Source organism: Festucalex cinctus, chromosome 1 (assembly GCF_051991245.1).
Source record: "Festucalex cinctus isolate MCC-2025b chromosome 1, RoL_Fcin_1.0, whole genome shotgun sequence".
Classification (NCBI taxonomy): domain Eukaryota; kingdom Metazoa; phylum Chordata; class Actinopteri; order Syngnathiformes; family Syngnathidae; genus Festucalex; species Festucalex cinctus.
The window spans coordinates 42482094-42505196 of NC_135411.1; the positions used below are offsets into that span (position 1 = coordinate 42482094).

Below are 23103 nucleotides of genomic sequence, written 5' to 3' on the forward strand. Positions count from 1 at the left end.
TTTTTAAAGCAGTGTTTGCATGGATCACATTTAATAATCAATGTGATATGGTCACAAATTAGTCATTGACACAGGTTGCAGAAAGTGGAGGAAAACACTGAAAAAATACTATTTTAGTTGCAAATAGTTTTCTTTGCAGAAAAAAACAAATCTATGAAGCAAATTTATGATTAATAGTAGTAGGCTAACTGATGGCAACATCCCTCCACTTTTCTAACACCCACACCCTTGCGGGCTGTGTCAAAAGGTTGTAAGTGTACTGTATTTTCTAAGGGCCACTAGAAAATGGACATCAGGTCATAGATTGCAGGACACCCCCGACCTAGAGAATATTTTCTATTTGCAATGAAATGGGCGGACCCAATTTTTCAAGCGAGATAAGAACCATTTTCAAAATGACGTTACGAGTCTGTCATGAATGTCATGAAGTGATGAATTCATGTCATCAAGTCAAATGAAGTTGTTAGTTCAGAACTAAAATTGATGGAAGGAAATTTCAAAATGAATGACAATCTCTTTCCCCGTAATACGAAAATGAATTAATGCTATTTCAATGTAGTAGTGTACACAGCAAGGAGTTAAATAACCTCACCTCGCCTCACTGGGGCGGAAAGGGTTACGACAAAATAAGACAAAACATTAGGTCGCATAGTATAGGGGTGTCGAGTTTCAATAATAATTACTCATGATCTCGAGAGCCCCTAAATGTTTATTTAATTTTTTTTTTACTGGTCAGGGTGAATAAGTATGTCGTAACGCTTTCTGGATTGAATTGATGTGCTTTTTAAATGAAACAAAAAAGGGCATTTTGACCTCAGTCATTTGTTTTAAACACCCCCTATATTTCAGAATGATGTGGTCCATGGCGCGCTCAGCGATTTGGCGCTGGAGTAGCTCGGGTCTACAGTAAGCTCTACAGCAGCCGCAGTAACGTATAGTTTGTTTTTATCCTTGTCGCTTTGGGGAGGTGTAAATGTTTTATCACGTGACCTTAATAGACAGTCATGTCTGAGGAGGAAAGTAAGGTTGTTGACGAACTTTTTAAAGATGTCAAGTTCTACGTGGTTGGGGACATTGACCCAAAGGTGAGGCTGTCTGAGGTTAGCTTCTCTTAGCTGGCCTGATAGCATGCTAACTCATAAGCACCATTGACTCTCAATGGTTTTTGTTGCACAAGCTAACTACCTGGCTAACAGGCTGTCAAGCAACGCTCGAAATTGCGCGCTTGCTCTAGCGACCATTTGATTCAATGGCGACACTGCGACTCTTTCTATCACAGCAATGACAGCATATCGGTAAAGTTATGTGCTCGCTAATATCGGATCACGTTAAGGACTTTGGAGGGTAGCAACGCTGTATTTACTCAGATCTTAAGTGTACTGACTCTTGAGTTTCCCAGTTGCACATTTGGTTAGCTACTATAGGTAATCGCGCCGTTTATAAATCTATTGTCTCGCGTTGTAACAATGTATGTATGTTAGGTTGCTTTCCTCTACATATGGGATCACTAACCGTGACTGTATTGTGTTGAGCCACGTTGAAGTACCAAGGTGAATAACTTTGACATGTTGAACAGTATTCATTTGCATCAACCTGTGACTGTCAATAGTTTACTCAATCGAGCGTTCACTGTGTTGTACTTCCTGCCAAATACCGAGCCGTTGTCTCGCTCTCTGAAATACAGTCATTGTCTTATAAATTTGAGGTCAGTTGTCAAAATGTAAATATGGACGAATTAAGTTTTGGTGGGAACTATGATGACCTAGGACGTCATGTGGGCGTGACTCAATTGTGAATGGAATAAGCGAAGGACGCATCTCGGCAGCGCGGTGCATTATGGGTAGGCCGGCTAGAGCCTGCTACCAACGTTTCATTCAAAACTATTGAGTCTAACGGGGAAGCCCTGATTTGGACCTTTTCAACCGTTGGAAAGTTCATGTTTTTTATTTAATCTATTTTAAACATACACAAAGTGTCATTACTGAATGCCCTCTGCTGGGACAGTACAGTTCAGCTTATTTAAGTGCTTAATTTTTGGCTGAATGTATGCACTTTACCGGAAGTCGGACCGAGGAGGGACACCGGGACTCGAAGGAAGAGACGGGTCGGATCATTCTTCACTGAGTGGGTCAATTGGGGATAGAAGCAGGTTCTTAAATGACCATCATTCCATTAGTTTTGTTACACATACACCCACTAGCAAGCTTCGTGATGCTTCCGTCTGTTCCATTGGTTTCAGAATATTGACAAAATAAATGTGTTAAAGAAATTTTCAATTTTAGTCCCTTTTACATTTTCTGTCTGGAAATTGGGAAGATGGAACAAAGGTTTTCAAGTGCACACTTCCGTCTTCTCGAGCTTCACAATGTTTGTTTTTTGTTTTTTTGCCTATAAACTTCATTTGGACAATTAAAAATGACACCAAGTGCACCTGTGGTTTTATCACTTAAAGTAGCACTAAGGAACTTTTCAACCTTAAAATATTTTCATAACTTAGGATGAAACATAACCTTAAAACTAGTTGAATTGGCCTGAGGGGGTCTGTATCATTTTTATTGGCACTAAGCAACTTTGAGGAGGATGGTAGGAACACTGCCCCACAAAAAATACAAATGCGCTCCTTCATGGCATACGTTACTTCCCCCTTTCCCCATTCGTTACAACGGAAGTAAATTTGAATCTCGACGCACGATTACTGCTTTCCTGGCAGAAGCTGCAAAACAAGTTAAAAGTTAAAAGAAAAATGGAAGCTACCCGGATAAAAAAACAGTTAAGAATCAACATTTAATTTGCTGGCATGAGCTCAAAAACGATGCAATGCGCTTGTCCTCATGAGAAATGTGGTCTTCCTTCAGGCATAACATCACCGCTTTTGTTCATATGGCGCTGCCATAATTAACGTAAACTGAAAGTTCCTTCGTCTCGCTTTAAGGCTGAAAGACGTTTAAACAATGCTTGCAAGCTTTAAGGTGTACAGTTAGGCAAACACTTTCAGCACTTCACTCCAATCACGCCATTCAAAGGCTATTTTGGTGGCCATGTTTTTTTTTTTTTTTACTTGATTTTCACGCGTGCGCAAAAGTAATGCGCACTTCGCGTATATACGCAAATAATCATGGACTGACTGGTGCATTGTTGTTTTTGGACGTTTGCCCGCTCGTTATTTTAGGTGGTGCAGCTGTTGAAAGACGGCAAAGGCAAAGAGGTTTCCTACAATGCTCTGGCCACACACATTATCGCAGAGGACGGGGACAACCCAGAGGTGGGGGAATCTCGTGAGGTTTTTGATCTGCCTGTGGTCAAGGTAAGAACTTAGTATATCAGAGTAAGTGTTAAAAAAAAATCTTCAGCATGCTCTGCAGAGAAAGTCATGTTATAGAATGGCATGATTAAGCGTCATTCATGTTTTCCAGCCATCCTGGGTGATCCTCTCGGTTCGATGTGGAGACCTTTTACCGTATCCTTCCAAGATGTATTCATGTAGATGATTATCTAATTGTTGATGTGGTTGAAGAAAATGTTTCTAGCAATTTTATAAGACAGTTGAGTATTTTTGTTTTTCTAACCAATAACCCCACAGAGTGACAGGGTTCTCACCAGAATCAGGCCAGATATTCTTTGGAGTGACAGCCTGTCTTCCTCGTGTGAGTGAATGCGTATAATACTCATTTTTGAATAATCTCAGAATTTTGGACTAATTATAGCCAAGATTATATGATTGGTTACAATGTCATCATGTTGAACACTTTCAAAATGTTTACATTAAAAGACACAACTTGTTCCTTGTTTTGAAGTAGTCTTTATCTATTTTCTATGGCTGCTTGACAACTTGTTTTTCCACAGCTTCCAGATGACCTCAACGCATTGTGGGCATATATAACCTTTTATGGTGGGGAATGTCAGCTTAACCTTAACAAAAAAGTTACTCATTTGGTCGTGAATGAACCAAAGGGGGTAAGTGGAAGCTTTTTTGTCTGATCTACACATTCTCTGCATGTTTTTTTTTCCATTGTATCTCATTAAGGGAGTCCAGAGTATACAATAGTTGTCAATTGTTTCTGCTGCATAGATAATTTGCACCGAACAGCTTTAATCGGGAAAATGAAGATTCATGAACCACTTGTGAAATTTTTTATCCTCTAGATGGTGATCTTGGTTTAAAGATGCGTATGAATTTGGCTAAAATGTATACACCTACCTATAAAGCCATTGAGTGCAACTATGACGTTTGGTGCTTCACACAGTTCTACTTGATGTTTTATATTTTCCTTAAATTGGACGACATCCCGCCAAAGCATTTTTTGTAACTATGGAAACCATTATCTTGGGAGTATTTATGGGGTATATGCCACGGAAGAGGCGGGACTGTTTTTTGCACAACAGTTTGTTTCTGGTTCGGTTTGCGACGTGTGGGCTGCGTCAAAAATACTTGTGCTTCCGACTTTGTGCTGATAAAAAACTGATGTGCAAAATCACATCCCGCCTCCTCCGTGGCATATACCCCATAGTAAACAGTTGAAAGATATTTGCATTAATGAATAGGGGTGCTAAAAAAAAAAATCGATTCGGCGATATATCGCGATACTACATCGCGCGATTCTCGAATCGATTCAATAAAAAAAAAATCGATTTATTTTTTATTTTATTTTTTTATTTTTTTTATTTTTTTTGAGCTCAGAATTGTTCATTCGGTAGTCTTACCGATTCAACGTCTTATCATCATTGCCTTTTTTTTTTTGTGTGTGTGTGAATCGATTTTTAAACTTCCATTTTTAATGGAAAAATATTCAACAAAACGTCTAACTTCGGGTTAGGATTCACACCTTGAGCATGGAAGAATGTTATATGAACGGAACATTAAGCCTTAATATTTTATTTTAATACTGTTCAAACATGAAACAGATTACAACCTCTATAAGACTGAAATTTCAGATAAATAAATAATACATTTTCATATAAATCTTACACTCTACAAGCGTACTGATTAGTATTTTCTAAATTTGAATGAAAAAAAATCGCAACAATCGACTTATAAATTCGTATCGGGATTAATCGGTATCGAATCGAATCGTGACTTGTGAATCGTGATACGAATCGAATCGTCAGGTACTAGGCAATTCACACCCCTATTAATGAAGGTATCATGCAAAAACTGATACTGCAATATATCAATTATAACATTTTGTTGCCAACTTGCCACTGGGTTCCTGTTTTATGGATTAAGCTCGGTTCCATCGGATGTGTCCATCTCCATGCAAAATGATAACATTCTTCAAAACATTACTCAAGACATGGTGTTGTATATTTCGCTAAACGACGTAAGTAGTGAATGGTTCATGCTCGTGCAGTACTACATGATCGTTGACATTTTAACAACCACAAGTAAAGCAAACTACCATCAGCGCCATGTTTGTTTTCTTTCTTTATGGTGACTGCATTTTAGTTGCACTGGCCACTTCATTAGAGATGGCAAGCTGACGTTAGACGTGACCACGTATGTTATTAAGAGGCTTTTGTGCTTTGTTAGTGGAAGGCTGAGAGAGACAAACAAACATTACTAAGTTAGAGGAACTGAATCGATCAGTCCAATAACTGAAGGGAACCTGCATGTTTTTGTTTTTTGTTTTTTTTGTTTTTTAAACTCGTCCCATGGACATGGCGAATGAATGTAGGGATGTTCAGCAAGTCACATCTGCTTGCGAAATCCCTCTTTTATACGTTCAACAACCCCAAGTTGAAAACTCAGTGATACATGACATTTCAGATATTAACAGTTGCTATAGGTTTCAACTTTTAAGGAATATGTGAAACCTGACGACAATGTCCGTACCCACCCATAGAAGACACATTTTCCATCAACTTTGATGACATATGGCTGCCCACAGCTGCAATTGATCTTAATTTTGTCTGGTGCTCAGAGAACCCCATCTTTGATCAGCTGACAAGTTTCAGCCAAAAATAACCACAAATAAACTCAAACCCATACTTCAAATTACTGTAAACTGGACTTAAATAGCACAAATTCAACTCTATTCATGACCAGAGAAGTGTAGGCAGTAGAATACGTAATGTCCTTTAGTCAGCAATTGTTTTCTATCCAGCTCAAAAAGTGCATCACTGCTCTTTCTACTGTGACATTTCTTCTTACATGCCTGCATGTGTTTGATATTGTTCTAATTGTTGTACGCAACACAAAATATGTCTAACAGCAGAGTGTAAATTGAATTTCTCCTTGATGAGTAACAGTATTATCAGTATTTAAGGTTAAAAAAAAAAAAAAAAAAAAAAAATATATATATATATATATATATATATATATATATATATATATATATATATATATATATTTCTTTGTTTGTTTTGCTAGACTCATTTTCAGCTACTTATTATAATAAGCTACAACAGTGAACTGGTTTTATTATTGCAAATTCAGGTATATATTGCTGTACAATTCAGTTGTTTTTATTTTCACTCCAGGCCAAGTTTGAGTGTGCCCTTAAACATCCTGGTATTAAGATTATCACGCCAGACTGGATAACAGACTCCGTAAAAGGTAAAGTTCAAAATTCTATTTTTGAGGGAATGTTTCTTTTAATATTTTAATTATTGTGGAAAGCATCCCACATATGTTATTGTGATTTTTTTTATTATTATTATTTTTTATTTAATATTCTCCTCAGTTTTTTTGCCGAGAAACAACTCCCACATCATACTTCGGAAATTACACCGTTCAAATTTCAACTTGCTTATAAAATTCACGCATTCCGGGATATTTATTGTCTGATTCCACGTTACTTACAGTACTCGCACAATTTAATGTTAATGATAAATTTTTCCTCATTAATTTTTAATGGGACTGACACTGATTTTTTTTTTCTAAGTCCCACTTTCCACGCCCACTTCCATACATATAGAATGTAGAATTTTGGATGCAGCATCTTGTGTCTTGCTCGTGCATGACATTCACTGATATGTGATATGTTCACTGCATGCCCATCTAAGATATCCTATTGGCCCTTGAATGCTCTGAACCATTGGCAGGACAGCTTTTTCATGTGAAGGAAAAAAAAAACCTTAGGTATCGGTATAGTATCGGTATTGGCCGGTACTACAAAGCTGGGTATCGGAATCGGTATCGGGAGCCAAAAAAACGGTATCGGAACAACACTGATTGTAATTCACAACTTTCAAAAGAAAAACAGTCTCACTTCAAATGTTTTCCCAGTCAGGCAACGATCCAGTGTAAGATGTAACAATGAAACAATCAAAATGATATTCACTTACTTAATTATGCATTTTTTGGCTGGTTTGATTTATAATCCGGAGCGACGTATAATCTGAAAAATACGGTATATATGCATATATTATGTCATTTTTGTATAATCGTGGGTTCCCCACACGCCAGAAATAATTTTCCAATGCAATTATTTCCTTGCAGACATTAATACTTTATACTACTTCCGTCTCCTGTCCCCTTCGGCAGTCATACCTGGAAGTACCTGGTCGTCTTGGGTTTGGTGTTTGTGCAGTCACGTGTGATCATGCGAGAGCTTTCCCTCTTGTTGACCAGTGGTGGAAGATAATCTTCATGTGTGCGGGGACCTGTGATGAGATTATCTGAGCACCGCACACACAATACGACCAAAACTGTTAATGGCTAGTGGGTTTTTTTTTTCGTTTTTTTTTTTTTTTAAATGTGTGGGGTCTGACCAAGATTAAAAAAATCTTTTAAGATTTCAAAAATCCTTGTGTGTGTACCAGGCTTTAACCAGTGTTACTTCAATACTGTATAGTGTTAAAAATCTACACTTGTTAACACTGAGTAGAGTTGAAAGTACTCTACACTAGTGTCAGTGTCAACAATTAATTCTGCCGAACTTCACTTAATGCTGGTGTTTAAACACTTATGAGTGTATTGCACTCGTGTCAGTGTTGTTAAAAAATTAACTCAAACTGCACCGTCACATTGGCCTGGGATCAAAAACCCACGCTCTCTGGGTCAGGAGACAACCTCACTGCCCCACCAACAACTGGATGTATCGCTATAGAAATGTCGACAGCGCACTGGGTAATTGGACAGTTTCTCCTTCACCGGAAATGAGGGTTTAGTCAGTTTAACACCCAAGGTAGTGCTATTAATATTACATCCACCCCAACGGCCAACACTTAGGGAAATTTACTCTGACAGTGTAATTTTTTATCCTAACAGTGTTAGAAATTAAGAATAACACTGCTTACAGCATATTTGATCGAACACTGGAAATTTAACACTGACTCATTTGCTGTGTCGGCTCAGTGGGCCTCATACACTATTTTCAATAAACAACACTGGAATACATAGAAAAAGATACATTTCTGATTAATAAATCTTATTTAAATACTTGTGCAGAACGGTGCAAGGGTGTAAGTGAAAGTGAAGAAGTGTCCACCGTGGTTATTTAGGACATTGGTCAACTATAATAAATTCACAATGTCTGTTGTCATTGAAATTTGTATAATTATTGAGTTATGTGACTAGTTTCACTACGTTGTGTATCTTCGGTTAAAAATAAAAAAAAGTGTTTGATGTTTATTTGTAAGCATGAACTGAGGTGGTTCTACATTTCTTTGCAGAATGTGCCGAAATTCAAGTATTAAGACAATGCAGATTTGTATGTACACATGGTTAGTGAATGAGGCACAGTGTTACCATGCTGACTGTGATAACGTTACGTATTAGACCTACTGCAAAAAAACATTTGTACAGTATGTCTTCAGAAAGAGAAGAGATCTGCTTATGTTTCACTTAGTTTGCAAGAAGTCAATCAATGTTATCAATGCTAAAATCTCCAAAATTTCCAATACAGCTAAGAGTCGGAATGATGAAGCACTCTATCACCCTCGACTTACTTATGTGGAGCCGGAGGAAGTGGATGAGAGTGAGCCAGAGTCATATGACCAACGTTCCCATTCAGATGGAAGCTACAGCCCGAGACGCTCTCGGATGTCCAGTGGCGACTCGTCTGAAGAGTCCAGTCCCCGCAGACGACCTGGCCCCAAAAAACTGAACTCCATCTCCCCGTCGTCCCCGCGGAAAACCGAACGTCGCAGCGAGCGCATGTTTGACGACTCTGACGATGACTCGTCTACAGAGAAGGAGGGTACCAACCTCAATTGGACTCCAGCAGAAGTCGTGACCCCAACACCTTCATTTGCATCAGGCACTGCCAGGCGGCGAAGCGGGCCACCTGGTAACAAGGAGCCTGTGTCCTCAACAGGAGGTGGGCTCATCAACCTCTGTGCCACTGTTCCTCCGGTTCCTGGCACTGGACCCATCTCAGCAGAGGTCCGCGCTGCTGCTGCCATCAGTCAAAATGCACAACAAGGTCAGTTGGTACAAAGAGTCTGGTGGCATCTTTAGTATATACACACACAGTACGGTACAGAAATACAGTAAAAGCTTCTTTTGTTTTAATTAGTAAGACTGAACATGCAACATGCGATACAGTTGTTGAATAATGTGATATCGATATCATTGTGATATTTAACGTGTAGCTTAAGAAATAACATTATCTAATGAAAGAATAACATTTTTGGCAAAATAAGCAAGCTCAATGTATTCTTACAGTAGTTAATTAATTGTAATTACCCTAGATAATATTGTATTGTGATGCACATTTAAGTTTGCGTCTGACTGGTCGAATTCAGATAAAAGTATACAATTCCATATAAAACTTATTGTATGTCTTTGCGATATGCATATTGCATGCGCCAGTATCGCGATATCAATATTTTTTCGATATATTGCCCAGCCATTATTATACATTAATATTTTGGCTTATAGGTTAGAGCAGTGGTTCTCATCCACGGTCCTCGATTACCACACTCTAACCTATTTTCCATGTCTCCATCGACCAAGGATAGTTATCAGGCTTCATGCAGCGCTTGCTGATTAGCTGATGATTTGAAACACCAGTGTTGGCTGAGTGAGACATGGAAAACAGGCAGGATAAGGGTACTCGAGGACCGCGGTTGAGAACCACTAGGTTCGAGTAACACTAAAATAAATGCAAATGAAGCATCAATTAATGTGAAAGACAGTTCTCCCACTCAAAAAATGCGTCACGTAGAAGAAAATAAGCAGACGTTGCTCCAGAGTGTAAGTCGTTTTAGAGCCAATATGTATGTAATAAAATAAACACAAAGTTGCAGTTTATATACTTTTGTTTGCATTCCGTGTTATTTTGAGTAGTAGGATTACTTTAACCTGTGAATTATTTGTCCTTTTGCAGGAGGTGCATCTCTTCCAGATAGCATCCCTGGTTGGAGTCCAGCAGCTAGAACACTCCGCAACATTACCAACAATTCTGAGATGCAGCCCACCATTCAACCCACCAATGTAGCACATGTAAGACATTCTAAAAGTGGATCTTTTTTCATGTGCAGCCTTCAGTCTTTCTAATATTGTTGTTGTGGGACACATTCTATGAATTGAATATGGTTTACTTTGTTCTTTGGTCACAGATTATCCAGAATTTGACAGCCAATCAAGGAAAGCCAATAGAGCAACAAAGCAATCAGAGTCATGCTCAAACTGCAAACAGTACCAATCCCCTTCTGTACAATCAGTCCAAAATGGCTGGGCAGCAACTGACAGCCCAGCAGCAGCAGCAGTTAATGCAGCAGTCACACCAGACGGTCCAACAACAACAACACCACCAACAGTTACCACAACAAGCGCAACACCCCATGATGCAGCTCCAACAACAGCAGCAGCAGCAACATCAGATGATGCAGCTCCATCACCAACATCAACAGCAACAGTCACAACAGCAAGGCTTCCCCCAGTTGTCCCAACAGCATCAGTTCCTCCAGCAACAGCAGCAAATGCACCAACAACAGATGTTTTCACAGCAACAGCAACACACCTTCTCTCAGCAGCAGCTGCGCCCTCAGCAGCTCTTGCGTCCCGGTTTACAACAGCTGCAACAGCAGCAAGCTCTGCAACAACAGCTCCAGCAATTCCAGCAGCAGCAACGCATGCAGATATTACAACAGCAGCAACAGCAGCAGCAACAACAACAAAATCAGCAGCAATTACACCAACAGCATCTACAGCAGCAACAGCAACAACACTTCCTGCAACAGCAGCAACAAATTCAGCAGATGCAGCAGCAGCAGCTTCAGAATCATCATCATCATCAGCAGCAGGCTATACAGCATCAGAATCAACAGGCCATGCAGCAGCAGCAGCAGCAGCTTCAGCAGCAGCAACAGCAACAGACACTTCAGCCACAGCAGCCTGCTCACATCTCGCTGTTTGGACATGAGCCAGGACAAGAAAGTGAGTAGGAGTTGGGCTATTCATACATACGCTGACCTCTAACCCTCTTTAACTTGACCACCGAACCATTTATCGGAATCAAAATACATGAATCTTGCTACATTGTGTGTGTGTGTGTGTGTGTGTGTGTGTGTGGGGGGGGGGGGGGGGGGGGGGGTCATAGAAATTCACCTATTTCTACTGGGCGGCCACGCGCACACACAGTGATGGCAATTCATGTTTATTGCGATGATGTGCTTGTGAACCGTTTTTGTTTTATTTTTTCCATGTCACAGTTCCACAGGATGGCTTTTTGCTGGGATGTGTGTTTGCTGTTGCTGACTACCCAGAACAGATAGCAGACAAACAACTGCTGGCCACATGGAAACGGGTGAGATAATACGGTCACACCAAAAGAGTTGCAATATGGTTATTAAAGAAATAGGATGTGCTTCCGGAGTAATTTCTCATAATTAGTCTTTACATGTTTATGTCAACACATACCGTGTCATGTTTTGCCTGAAACAAGCTTAGCCTAATTTTTTTTTTTGTTTATTGAACACATAAACATAAACAAGTAGCTGATTTTTTTTTCTTCAGAAATTTAAAAGAAAGAAGAAACTTATACAATAATTAGTGACAGTTTACATGTTCAACGGGAGTAGAAGGAAGTTGAAAACTTATGTAGTCCTACCCCTTATTCTTTTTATCTTTTGACTTATTTCATTATTGATACAATAGGTTAATACATTTCAATATCTGATGGTAATCAGAGTACATCAGGAGCGAGTTGGGGACTTGAGTTGACCCAAGTAGCTCTTTTGATGTCGTGTGACTTGACCTGACAAACGCAAAATGAAAAGACTTGACACTACTTGGGATTGGGAGTTAAAGACTCAGGATTTGAATTGACTGAGACATGATGACTTATGACTCATATCAGATGAACAGGAAAAGTGCTTTGGTCAGTGAGTATCATACTTAGCTTGGCATGGTCCGATATTAGACTGTCTGTATGATAGCTGTGAGCAAAAACTATTGAACCATTTCTTGTATCTCTTTTATATCTATAAATCCTATTGATGGACAAGTGAAGGTTCATGAAAGTACCTGATATATATTTTTTTACTCCTCTAGATGGCACTCTTGGTTTGAAGATGCAGTGGAAATTTTATCAATTTTCATTGCACTCGGGGTTATCTTTAAACCAACAGCACTATCTAGTGGATTAAAAAAATATTACAAGTCAAGTGTTTCACGAAGTTTCATTTTCTTTATTAAAACCGTAGCATTAGACATTACACATCTTTAAAATTACCAATGTGACAATAAATAAATAAAGAAAATCCAAACCTATGTACACGGCATTGATTTTTAAAGACATTTTCAGCAGAACAATTACTGTTATATTACAGTACACACCAAGGTTTAAACTATGAGCTGTTTCTGCATTTTAGAGATGGCCTCATGCATATACATACATTCCCCTCCTCCTTTTTCACTTGCAGGTGATCCAGGCCTATGGTGGTGCTGTTGACCCCTCCCTGACCAGTCGCTGTACTCACCTGCTCTGTGAGAGTCAGGTCAGCAACATGTATGTCCAGGTAAGGATTTGTGTTTTTGTGTCCGGTTTGTGTATAGAGTAAAGCAGCATCAAATACTGCCTTTTCAACGCACCGAGTGCCTGTCAGCAAATGTTTTTTTTTTTTTTTTTTGCTAACGCATACAAACAAGATGTGATATGTTAAAGATAAAACATGCTTACTAAGCAGCATGTCAAGCTATTCTCCTTTTTTGACACCCTTGTCATTGTGTTGATTGTGACTCTTCTATCAGGCCCTCCGAGAGGGAAAACGCTGTGTGACAGCTCACTGGCTCAACACAGTGCTGAAACGGAAGAGGATGGTGCCTCCTCATCGGACACTTCATGTGCCATTTGCCTTTCCTCCTGGAGCCAAACCTTGCTCTCAACATGTATGTCCTACTCATTTTATTCTGTGGCTGTTGACATTTATCAACAATCATAATGGATGTCACTGCGCAATGAAAGTAAGACTAGTTTCGGCACGCATGCTTGGGTGTGCTTCTCTCCTCATCCGGTTCATTTGACAAATTTAAGTGCTCAAGCTCGGTGCATTTCCCTGGCCACAGCATAATTGGATGAGATGGTCTTGGGAATTGAGATTGCTAGTGCAGATTCAAATGCATGGACATCTAACGCCAGCATTGCTCTTGAAAGTTATTATTCATAACTGCCCCGAGAGCTGGGCGGTATGGAAGCAATCTTTCATCATGATACAGGCCATTTTATATCATGTTAATGATATACTACAATGAACCGGTAGATATTTTGAGTTATTCTATTAAAAAACACACACAGACTTACCCTTTCTCACTTAATTTTGAAGTATACAAATAAACAGACCTGTTTAAAATAATTGCATCCAGTAGGGCTGCTTCATCAAATAATCAGTAATAATCAGTAACCTACCTATTATTGCTCAAATGTCGGTCAATCTCAGTAAGAGGCATAAGAAATAATGTTTCAGTATTAGATTATGGGAAAAACTTAAAAATCTGTGATGCTTAATTTAGCTTTTCATTGTGTTTTGATAAGGTGTAGTTTGAAGGCATTTGGAATACCCAGCCTGCCTTGAGCTGCCCTTTTTTGTTATTAGTTAATAATTACGGTTTTGTTGTTACTTCCTTTCCAAAGACAGTAATAGTATTTCACAGGCAAGCTGAGAAAATCATCAGGAGAGAAATGTTTAGCAATGAGTGGTCCTGACTCCTTTCATCTTTGTAGGATTTTGATAGCAATTATATAAGACGTGCGTTACACATGTATCTGCGGCTGTTATTGATGTTAAATAGTACCGTAGGAATGCCCCCATTCATACACTATAGTGGGTAATAGTAATAGTCACACACATACACATTAGACAAACTACTATTCATGCTCACACCTAGAGGACATTTTGAATTTTCAGTTACCCCAAATAGCATGGTTTGGGGATTTGGGAGGAAGCTGCGGTAACTGGAGAAAATCTACGCAAGTATGGAGAGAGATGTAAGACAGATGTGCTGCCCAAATCAGTCCACATAACCATCATACTTATTAATTCATGTTGGATTGGTTGTAAATCTTTTTGGAGATGGATGGATTGCTTGTATTAGCTGTATTTCAAATGTCTTCATTATATTGCCTGCTTCTTTTTCTAATCAAATGTTTCTCCTCTTAGATTATATCTGTGACTGGCTTTGTGGACGCAGACAGAGATGACTTGAAGGTGATGGCTTACTTGGCTGGTGCCAGATACACCGGGTACCTGTGCCGGAGCAACACGGTCCTTGTCTGCAAAGAGTAAGGAGGGACACAACATGTGGTGCCCGGGAAGATAATGTAAATGTGTGTTAAATTATTGGGGTGAATTTGTCTTCATATTAAAGTAGTTATATATATTTGGGCAGTCCGTTCGCACAGTACAGCATGCGTGTTTTTTATTTATTTATTTATTTATTTATTTATTTTTTAAGTAAATTCTAGATACCTTTTAGTTTTTTTTCTGTGTGGGCTACAGTATGTTTAAAAGTAACAGTGGTCAAGAAAGCAAAATTTTATGACAAAGAATTAGGTGTGAGAACTACTGCCAGGACAATTTTCTGCAGGGATGTTCTGTACTGCCTTGGTTAAGATTTTGATGATGCAGTGCACTGATATTGTTAGATAGGATTAGTTGGGTTCAGTGTTGTCACAGATTACTTGAAAAAGTAATGTGATTACTGATTACTCCTCAAAAAAGTAATCTAGTTACTTTACTGATTACTTTATTGTCAAAGTAACTAAGTTACTCAAAAAGTCAGTTACTTTTTAGTACCAATTTCCACCCTTTGCTGCCTCAACATAAGAATGACAACCGCTTACTTAAACAATACTTATGAAAATGCATGAACTTGAAACATGAACATGTTTCTTTGTTTCTGTTTCTCTGGTTTTACAGTACATAAATTGTTGTAGTATAACACATTACACCTGCAGGCTGGTTGCAACTGTAACTATGTTTTCTGTTTTCTCAAGTACCAGAGCTGAATTACAGTCATGCCGATAGCATTATTATTATTATTATTATTATTATTATTATTATTATTATTATTATTATTATTATTGCTCTGGCAGATTCTCTCTCGAAGTATGACGAGAAAGACACCGTGGGGCAGCTCAGCATTTTTGCTAGTAGGGATTAGCGGTGGGTGATATGGCCTTAAAAGTAAGTCACGATATTTCAAAGAAATTTGCAGCGACAATATTTTTGACGATATTGGTAATAAACAATGATGAGTCCATATGGTCTGTGGAGGGTTTTTTAGGTGATCAGGTGACCACCTTTTTCTGTGATAGGTTAGCATTGCTTCAGGATCAATGACCAAGTGCATTTATGTCAAGGGGAATTATATAGAAAAATACTGAAAAACTGTCTCCGTCCTGCAAGTCCTTCAGGGTGAGGCTTAGAACTTTTTGAATGACCCTTGTAGATGGCGAGATACCGGTCACGGTAAAACTGTTTTGGGCTGAATGTAGAACTGTAGAAATATAGAACTGCTGGCTGTCTCCCTCCCTGTCACCTTTGCTTCGTCCAAGTTGTATCGTGCTGTGCTGTGATGTGTTTCCTCAAATTGGATGTGGAGTTTTTAGCCAGCGCAAAGTTTCCAACGCACTGAGAGGTTTTGTAATCTTTACTGGACAAAAATGCAACATAATGGCTGTATTTCCAATGAGCAAATGCACCTGTTTGTGGCGGTCCTCCTGCTTCTTCCATTGTTTACGTCGTGACGAGGTAGGTAGTGTCTATATTGTTTTGGCCAGACTGCTCGCGCCCGCCGCTCACACGTTGGTACACGTGACTCGGGGTTGCGTCTTCCTCTTCCGTCACATGCGATGTGACGTCACTCACAAACGCAAGAGAAACATTTTCTCCTCAAAATTATCTTCGAAATGGATGACAAAATTTTGCATTCTACATACATTACGAGGTAATAAAAATAGTAACGTACAGCCACTTAGTAAAGTAACTTTAATCAGATTACTGTACTGGTTTGGAAAAATGAACGTGTTAGATTGCTCGTTATTAAAAGAAAGTAATCAGATTACAATAACGCGTTACTTAGTAATGCGTTAGTGACAACACTGGTTGGGTTTACATGAGACGTGATCTATTCCACTGCTGAATAGGCGTGCCACCACGTTAATCAGACCAGCTGTTTTACACTGATCAATGTAAACACGATTTATCATGATGGTGTTCAGTTGTCTATTTAGTACAGTGGTTGTGATTTATTCTCACAGCGCTATTCAAGCGACAGCTTGATTTAAAAAAAAAAAAAAAAAAAAAAAAAAAAAAAAAAAAAAAAAGCAAAGTTGACACCAAATTTAAAGCAATTCAAGTCATTACTTGGTTTAAAAGACATTAGTCATAAGTGGAGTGATGATGACATATTTGTCACTGATCCTAATATGATGAAGTGTATATAGTGTATATATCTAATAAACTAGTAGCAACTTAACTATATGAAATAAATGTGTGTGTGGGGGTGTGTGTATATATAATTAGATTATTTAGATGAATGAATTCACATTTTTTTGTTTGCATATGTATTGTTTACAGCTACTGATGTGTCTACCACTGTCACTGTGATGATAAATATTGCGCTAAACTGTCACGCTAACCTTGCTCGATGGCCTTCACAGTTCTCACAGCTAACTTACAGATAATGGTAAACATTGTAGATGTTTTCTCTTACCTTCGAGTTGCAAAACATTTTGTTGTATTGTATTTAGTCCTGATTTCATCATAAAGATAATTCTTGAATCCAAATGTATTCGTCTTTGGAGCTCCTCTGTGGCTGTCATGACTCGAGTCATGCAGGAGTTATGTTTGGGTTTTGTCTCGAGTCATGCAGGAGTATTGTTTGGGTCTTGTCAGTACTGATACCGCCTGGGTTAGGTTTGAGTTCATGACCTATTTAATCTAGTTTCAACTAATTTTATGCTGTGTGATGTTATATGATGTTTGGAACGCTCTGTAAGAACTATGTTATGTCAGGAATCTTTAATCGCGTTACTTAAGTATCTCTTATGCTATATGATGTGTGTTAATGTCAGGGACTATCTGTAATTACAGGGTTAACAGCCAATCCGAGATTTCCATGCCAGTACTGGTACTCTGTTTAGTCAAGTTATGTGAATAAATAGTTAAAACCTTATTTGTGTCTGCGTTTTGGGATCCAACCCTTCAGCACACAACAGTTGACACTTGCTCAACAAGGCAGCCTCACCTTGTCTCATAGCGTAGGCTACTGGCGGCTGTAATGCGAGACCAAAAAAAATAACTTTTTAAAGACTTGAATGCCAAGTTGTCTGCAAGTCAAAATCAGCGACTCGAGTCAACTCGACCCAAGTCATTTGACTCGAATGCTCCATTTCTAGTGTCTGGCCTTTTTTTTTTTTTTTTTTTTTTTTTTTGCCTATAACACCACCAATTGTTAATTTGTCTGTGTTGTGGGTTTCTTTCTAGACCCACTGGGCTCAAGTATGAGAAGGCCAAAGAGTGGAAGATTCCATGTGTAAACGCTCAGTGGATGTGTGACATTCTTCTGGGAAACTTTGAAGCGTTAAGACAAATTCAGCACAGCAGATACTCGATTTTTACACATCCTGAGCCTCTAGTGCCAAACCTACAGCTGGTCCAGAACCTGCTTGGTATGTAGCGTTTTGAGTCATCTGTTTACTGTAATGTGCACATCATTTCAACTGTTTTGATTTCTAATTTTGTATAGCTCCTTGGAGAACACCAGTCAAAGTATCTCAAGAAGCTTTAGCGGTGAGTTTTATTGTAGCCCCTTAGTTACTGGTTTCCTACCATAAGCGGCTTAGTATATTTCTTAGAATTGTTGACATTCCAGTCAGACTAAAGACTCATGAGGTACAATTTTGCTAATTTAGCTTGATTTCCTTCTGAATGTTCTCATTTAGAACCTGCAGCTCATCCAGAAACAGAAGCTGGCTGACTCCAATAACCAGCCATCCAACAAAAAGGCCAGGTCAGTCCTGCAAACCTCACAGCAGCCTTTTCGCACTGTCCATCTGCTTTCTTTTATCCAATTATAATAATAACAATAATAATAATAATAATACAAATGTATCAGATTTATATAGCACGTTTTTGAACACTCAAAGACACTTTACAGTGGATACATTATTTGTGTGCTCACACATTCACACTCTGGTGGCAGTAAACTATTTTAGTAGTCACAGCTGCCCTGGGGTAGGCTGAGGGAAAGCGTGGCTGCCAGTGTGTGCCTACGTCCCCTCCAAACATTCGCACCTTTCAGACACCAGTGTGAGTGGCACACTGTATTGAAGAGTGTGTGAAGTGTCTTGGCCAAGGAAATGACGACACATGACTTGGGGAGAGAGCGGAGATCGAACAGCCAACCTTCTGGTTACTGGATGACCGTCTCTACACCCTGAGCCACAGCCGCCACGATAATGATCGTGTGTGTGTTGTTTACACAGACTTGAAGAGATCCAGTCCCCCAGTAAGAAGCTTCCACCGGAGTCCACTCCAAGAGTTGTTTTCACAGGGTTTGAGCCCACACAAGTTCAGCAATACACAAAGGTAAAACTTTCTATAATTATCAGTTAAAAAAAAAGAAAAAAAAGTTTAGCGTCTAACTTATGCTCTGTCGTGTAGAGACTACATGCTTTAGGTGGTGAAGTAGCGGACGGCAGTCTGAAGGTGACTCACCTGGTGGCAAGTAAAGTGAAGCGCACGGTCAAATTTCTTGCAGCAATGTCTGTGGTGAAACACATCGTCACCCCAGAGTGGCTTGAAGAGAGCTGGAGGAGCCAGAAGTTTGTGGGTACGTTTGTGTGGACACTAGCAATGTACAGTAATCTGGCTTCCAACATTTCAGACTTCCAGTTAGCTAAGAGCTAATATTAGCTTTCTGAAATTCTCTTAGCGGTGTTTTTTTTCTGTGGTTGTAGTTTAAGCTAATAGAACTGTTTGTGTGTCTCCAGATGAGCAGAGCTACATTCTGAAGGATGCCGAAGCTGAAGTCTTGTTTGGTTTCAGTCTGGAAGAGTCACTCAAGAAAGCCCACACCGCACCACTCTTTAAGGTTATTTGGACAAAAGTCTTGGCACAGTCACAATACAGTAGTGGGGTACTCAGCTTGAGAAGTTTCCAACATATGACAGTTTGAGGTTACCAATGGTTTGCACCTTACAAATATGTCATCACATGTCACAAGAAACAACACTCGGTTATTGTTGTCCATTTGTTTTGTATATGTAGCATAGAGGAGCTTTTCTTTCAACTATTTACTATACTACTGCATTCGTGTAGGTAAAAATTAGTGTTGTTCCGATACCGATACTAGTATCGGCAGAGGTGCCGATGCTGCATAAAAACAGTGGTATCGGTGACTACTCACAAGTAACATGCCGATACCATTAATTCCAACGCTAAAATAGGATTTTGGATGCAGCATCTTGTGACTTGCTCATGCACAACATTCACTGATATGTGATATGCTCACTGCATGCCGATCTAAGATATCCTATTGGCCCTTGAATGCTCTGAACCAATGGCAGGACAGCTTTTTCATGCTGAGGGGAAAAAATCTTAAGTATCGGTATCGGCCGATACTGCAACGCTGGGCATCGTATCGGTATCGGGAGCCAAAAAACGGTATCGGAACAACAGTAGTAAAAATAGACTATGGTGTGTTCCGACAAATTGTTTACTGTGTAATAATAATAATAATGATGATGATAATAATAATACATTATATTTAAAGGTGCCTTTCTTGGCTCTCAAGGACACCGTACAGTGTATTAAGAGAAGACTTAATAAAAAAAAATTTTTTTTTTAAAACTATATGTAATCGTATGGACATGAACACTGTTGTAAATCAACTGAAAACTGTGTAGACAGTTATCAGACCGGATTTTCTGTCGTCTAACCAAGGAGTTTGAATGGCTATGTTTAGACACCAACGTGCATTTGTGTTAGTTTTAATGAAAGACATATTAAGCAATATGAGAAAAATCCTATATAACCAAAACTGTAATTAACATTTTCAAAAAACAATTTAATTTGGGACAGTTTAGGGTGAAGAATATATATTTAGAACATGTATTTTTTCTTAGAAACAATGAAATAGTCACGTCAGTCGAATTAGAAAAGACTCAATTTAGCTCCCCACATCTTCTTTACTGTGTGCTTTTCTGTCTTTGTACCTCCTCTTTCTGGGATGTAGGGAAAGTATTTTTATCTAACCCCTGGAATGTGCCCCAGCCTCAGCACCATGAAGTCGATCGTGGAAAGTGCTGGAGGAAAGCTGCTGGCCAAACAGCCCTCATACAGGAAGATCATGGAACATAAACAGAACAAGGTGAATATGGCGCTTCTTTCCTCAACCTGTCATAATATTGACAAAGCGGTGAAGACACTTTGAGACTTCAACCAGAAGATACGATGAACAGAATGTATGGGTGGTGGTTGAGCTAGTGTTGCATTCACCAGACACAACATTAGGTACACCTGGGTAAGCATTAATTTGTCCATTTACAAAGGTCATTGGTGTTTTGTTTTGTTTTTCCTCTAAATGAACTTAATCATTAAACATTTTTCATTTGGGTCCATGAGGGGATACACTTTCAGGCTTTCCCCCAGCGCTTATTAGTGGCCCACCATCAGGTGCAATTAGATTGTGCAGAGCCTGTTCTGACCAGTTTATTTACATTATTGAAGGTGAATAAAGGTTAAGCTTCGGTTGAGAATTTATTTATTTATTTATTTATTTTTAACTATTTGTATGAATAATGACATACACTGTCTCGTCAGGCACTTGGTAGTTTATAGACTACTGGTAGATCGCTACTGATGTGAGAATTACCAAGAGTGATTTTTGTGTTGCTGCAGAATCTCCCAGAGATCGTCTTGATTTCCTGTGACAATGATCTACACCTTTGTCGAGAGTACTTCCTTAAAAACATTGGTAAGGTACACAAACACAGTTGTATGAGCTGTGTTGCTATGCAAAAATGTGCACGTTAAAGCACTAGCATGCAATGATCTGTAATGTGTGTGTTGATTCTGTGACGTCTCTGTTGTCCAGATGTCCACAACGCTGAGTTCATTCTCACTGGAGTTCTCACCCAGAAACTTAACTATGATTCATATCCTTTTTCATCCAACTCGCTTCTCATTCTCAAAAGAGCCTCACAAAAGAATGTGGACAATTCAAGTTTCAGTATTGGTAGTTCCGATACAAAACAAAAAAAAACAGCAGGAGCCTTAATATGCATTACTGTTATAAACCTTTATCTACTGTGCACTAAGTAGGCACAGAAATATATATTAGTAAATTATTTTAAGATTTTTAAAAAGCGTATTCATACAAAAGTTCAGCAGAGAAAAACTTTCAAGTTTTTATTTTTTATTTTTTTATTTTAATTTTTTGGAAGATTGGATAGCTAAATTAATTTTACTTTCAACAGATTACTCAATAAATTACAGTTAAAGAAATACCCTTTTACTATTCCACCAAATTTGTAAAGCTTATTTTGAAAATAAAAATATGATGTAGGTATATTAGCTGCTAATTGAAAGTACCTTAGCTATATCAGGGTCTCTAAAATGAGGTGTTACACAGCTTGCTTAGCTTCTACCAAAACAACCGACTTAAAGCATGGCAGTGCATAATCTTAAATGATTTTTATTCAGTGGTGGTTATAAAAGTAGTGAAATAACTTATACAAAAAAAATTCTGTCAAACAGGTAACTGCTCACAAATGTGAAAGAGGACAGTCACTTCTTTTAATGTTTGTTGATCAGTTTCAATTTATTCTTGAATGTCCCAACTAGATTTTCTAATTGTTTGTGTTGGCATTATAATGCCAATAGGGTCTTGCCTTCTACAATTAAATGCAAAGAATTATCTGGCATTATGATCATGCTTACGTTCAGGTGGTCCAGTATGTCTCAGGCAGAGCTCAGAAAGTAAAAATGAAAATACTTTCCCTCAACTTTTAGCTAATTAAAACTCTGTTCAGTGAATGACTGGCCTAAATTACAATGTGAATCATGAATTATTACAAAATTTGATCCTTGACATTCACACATATAAGTTCACTTGATGAAACGATGAAGATCTGAAGAAGAGGAGCAATTTGTGTCTAACCACACTGACTTTTCTAAATTTTTACTTTTGTGCATAGATATACAGTCTTTTTGTAGTTTTTATGTTTTGTAATAAATACATGGATGTTATTTTTGTCAAATTAATGTTCAAATGATGGACTATTTTAAATCTTGTTCTCACTGTTCAATGTGTACAGCCTTTATCGTAAATATGATGCTTTTTTTGGAATAAAGTTGATAATTATTTGTGAAGCTGTTTTCCTTTTCCACATGGTTTAAATTATAGTCAGGACTGCTGTCGATTTGTGAGCACAATGATCTTATCTAAGATTTGTGTGTCAAATATACTGATATATATTTCAGGACATGAAAGGCAGACTTTTCAGAACAAAAGCGTGCTCTCCTTGTTCTCATTTAAATTGGTCCTGGGAGCTTTCCTGAAGGTATCCCTTCAAGGTTTGAGACCATAATTCCTGATAGATTTGATTTAATTAACTGTTAATGATGGTCTGGGGTAGTTACTGGTGAAATTCTAATTGCAGGCTGACAGGCGGATAGCCTGAGGTCATGTGTAGGCGGGGCTGCTGGGTA

At 38.6% G+C, this 23103-nt stretch overlaps 1 protein-coding gene across 2 annotated transcripts; it reads left to right on the forward strand.

Annotated features, from left to right (window-relative positions):
• Positions 1-840: 840 nt before the first annotated feature.
• paxip1 (PAX interacting (with transcription-activation domain) protein 1) lies at positions 841-22758 on the forward strand. 2 transcript variants are annotated; one of them, XM_077535913.1, is made up of 23 exons: positions 842-1085; positions 3170-3304; positions 3414-3457; positions 3581-3644; positions 3844-3954; positions 6478-6553; positions 8847-9365; positions 10272-10387; positions 10504-11323; positions 11599-11693; positions 12811-12906; positions 13139-13276; positions 14545-14666; positions 17875-18059; positions 18137-18180; positions 18333-18400; positions 18876-18978; positions 19054-19222; positions 19383-19483; positions 20627-20761; positions 21292-21367; positions 21488-21547; positions 22492-22758. In XM_077535913.1, exons 1-23 carry the CDS (start codon positions 1005-1007, stop codon positions 22506-22508), a joined length of 3375 nt encoding a protein of 1124 aa, XP_077392039.1. In that variant the 5' UTR covers positions 842-1004; the 3' UTR covers positions 22509-22758. The 2 variants fall into 2 exon arrangements, 1 of the variants encoding a protein (XP_077392039.1); XR_013287171.1 differs by lacking the exon at positions 22492-22758 and having other exon boundaries at positions 841-1085; positions 20665-20761; positions 21488-21552.
• Positions 22759-23103: the final 345 nt, after the last annotated feature.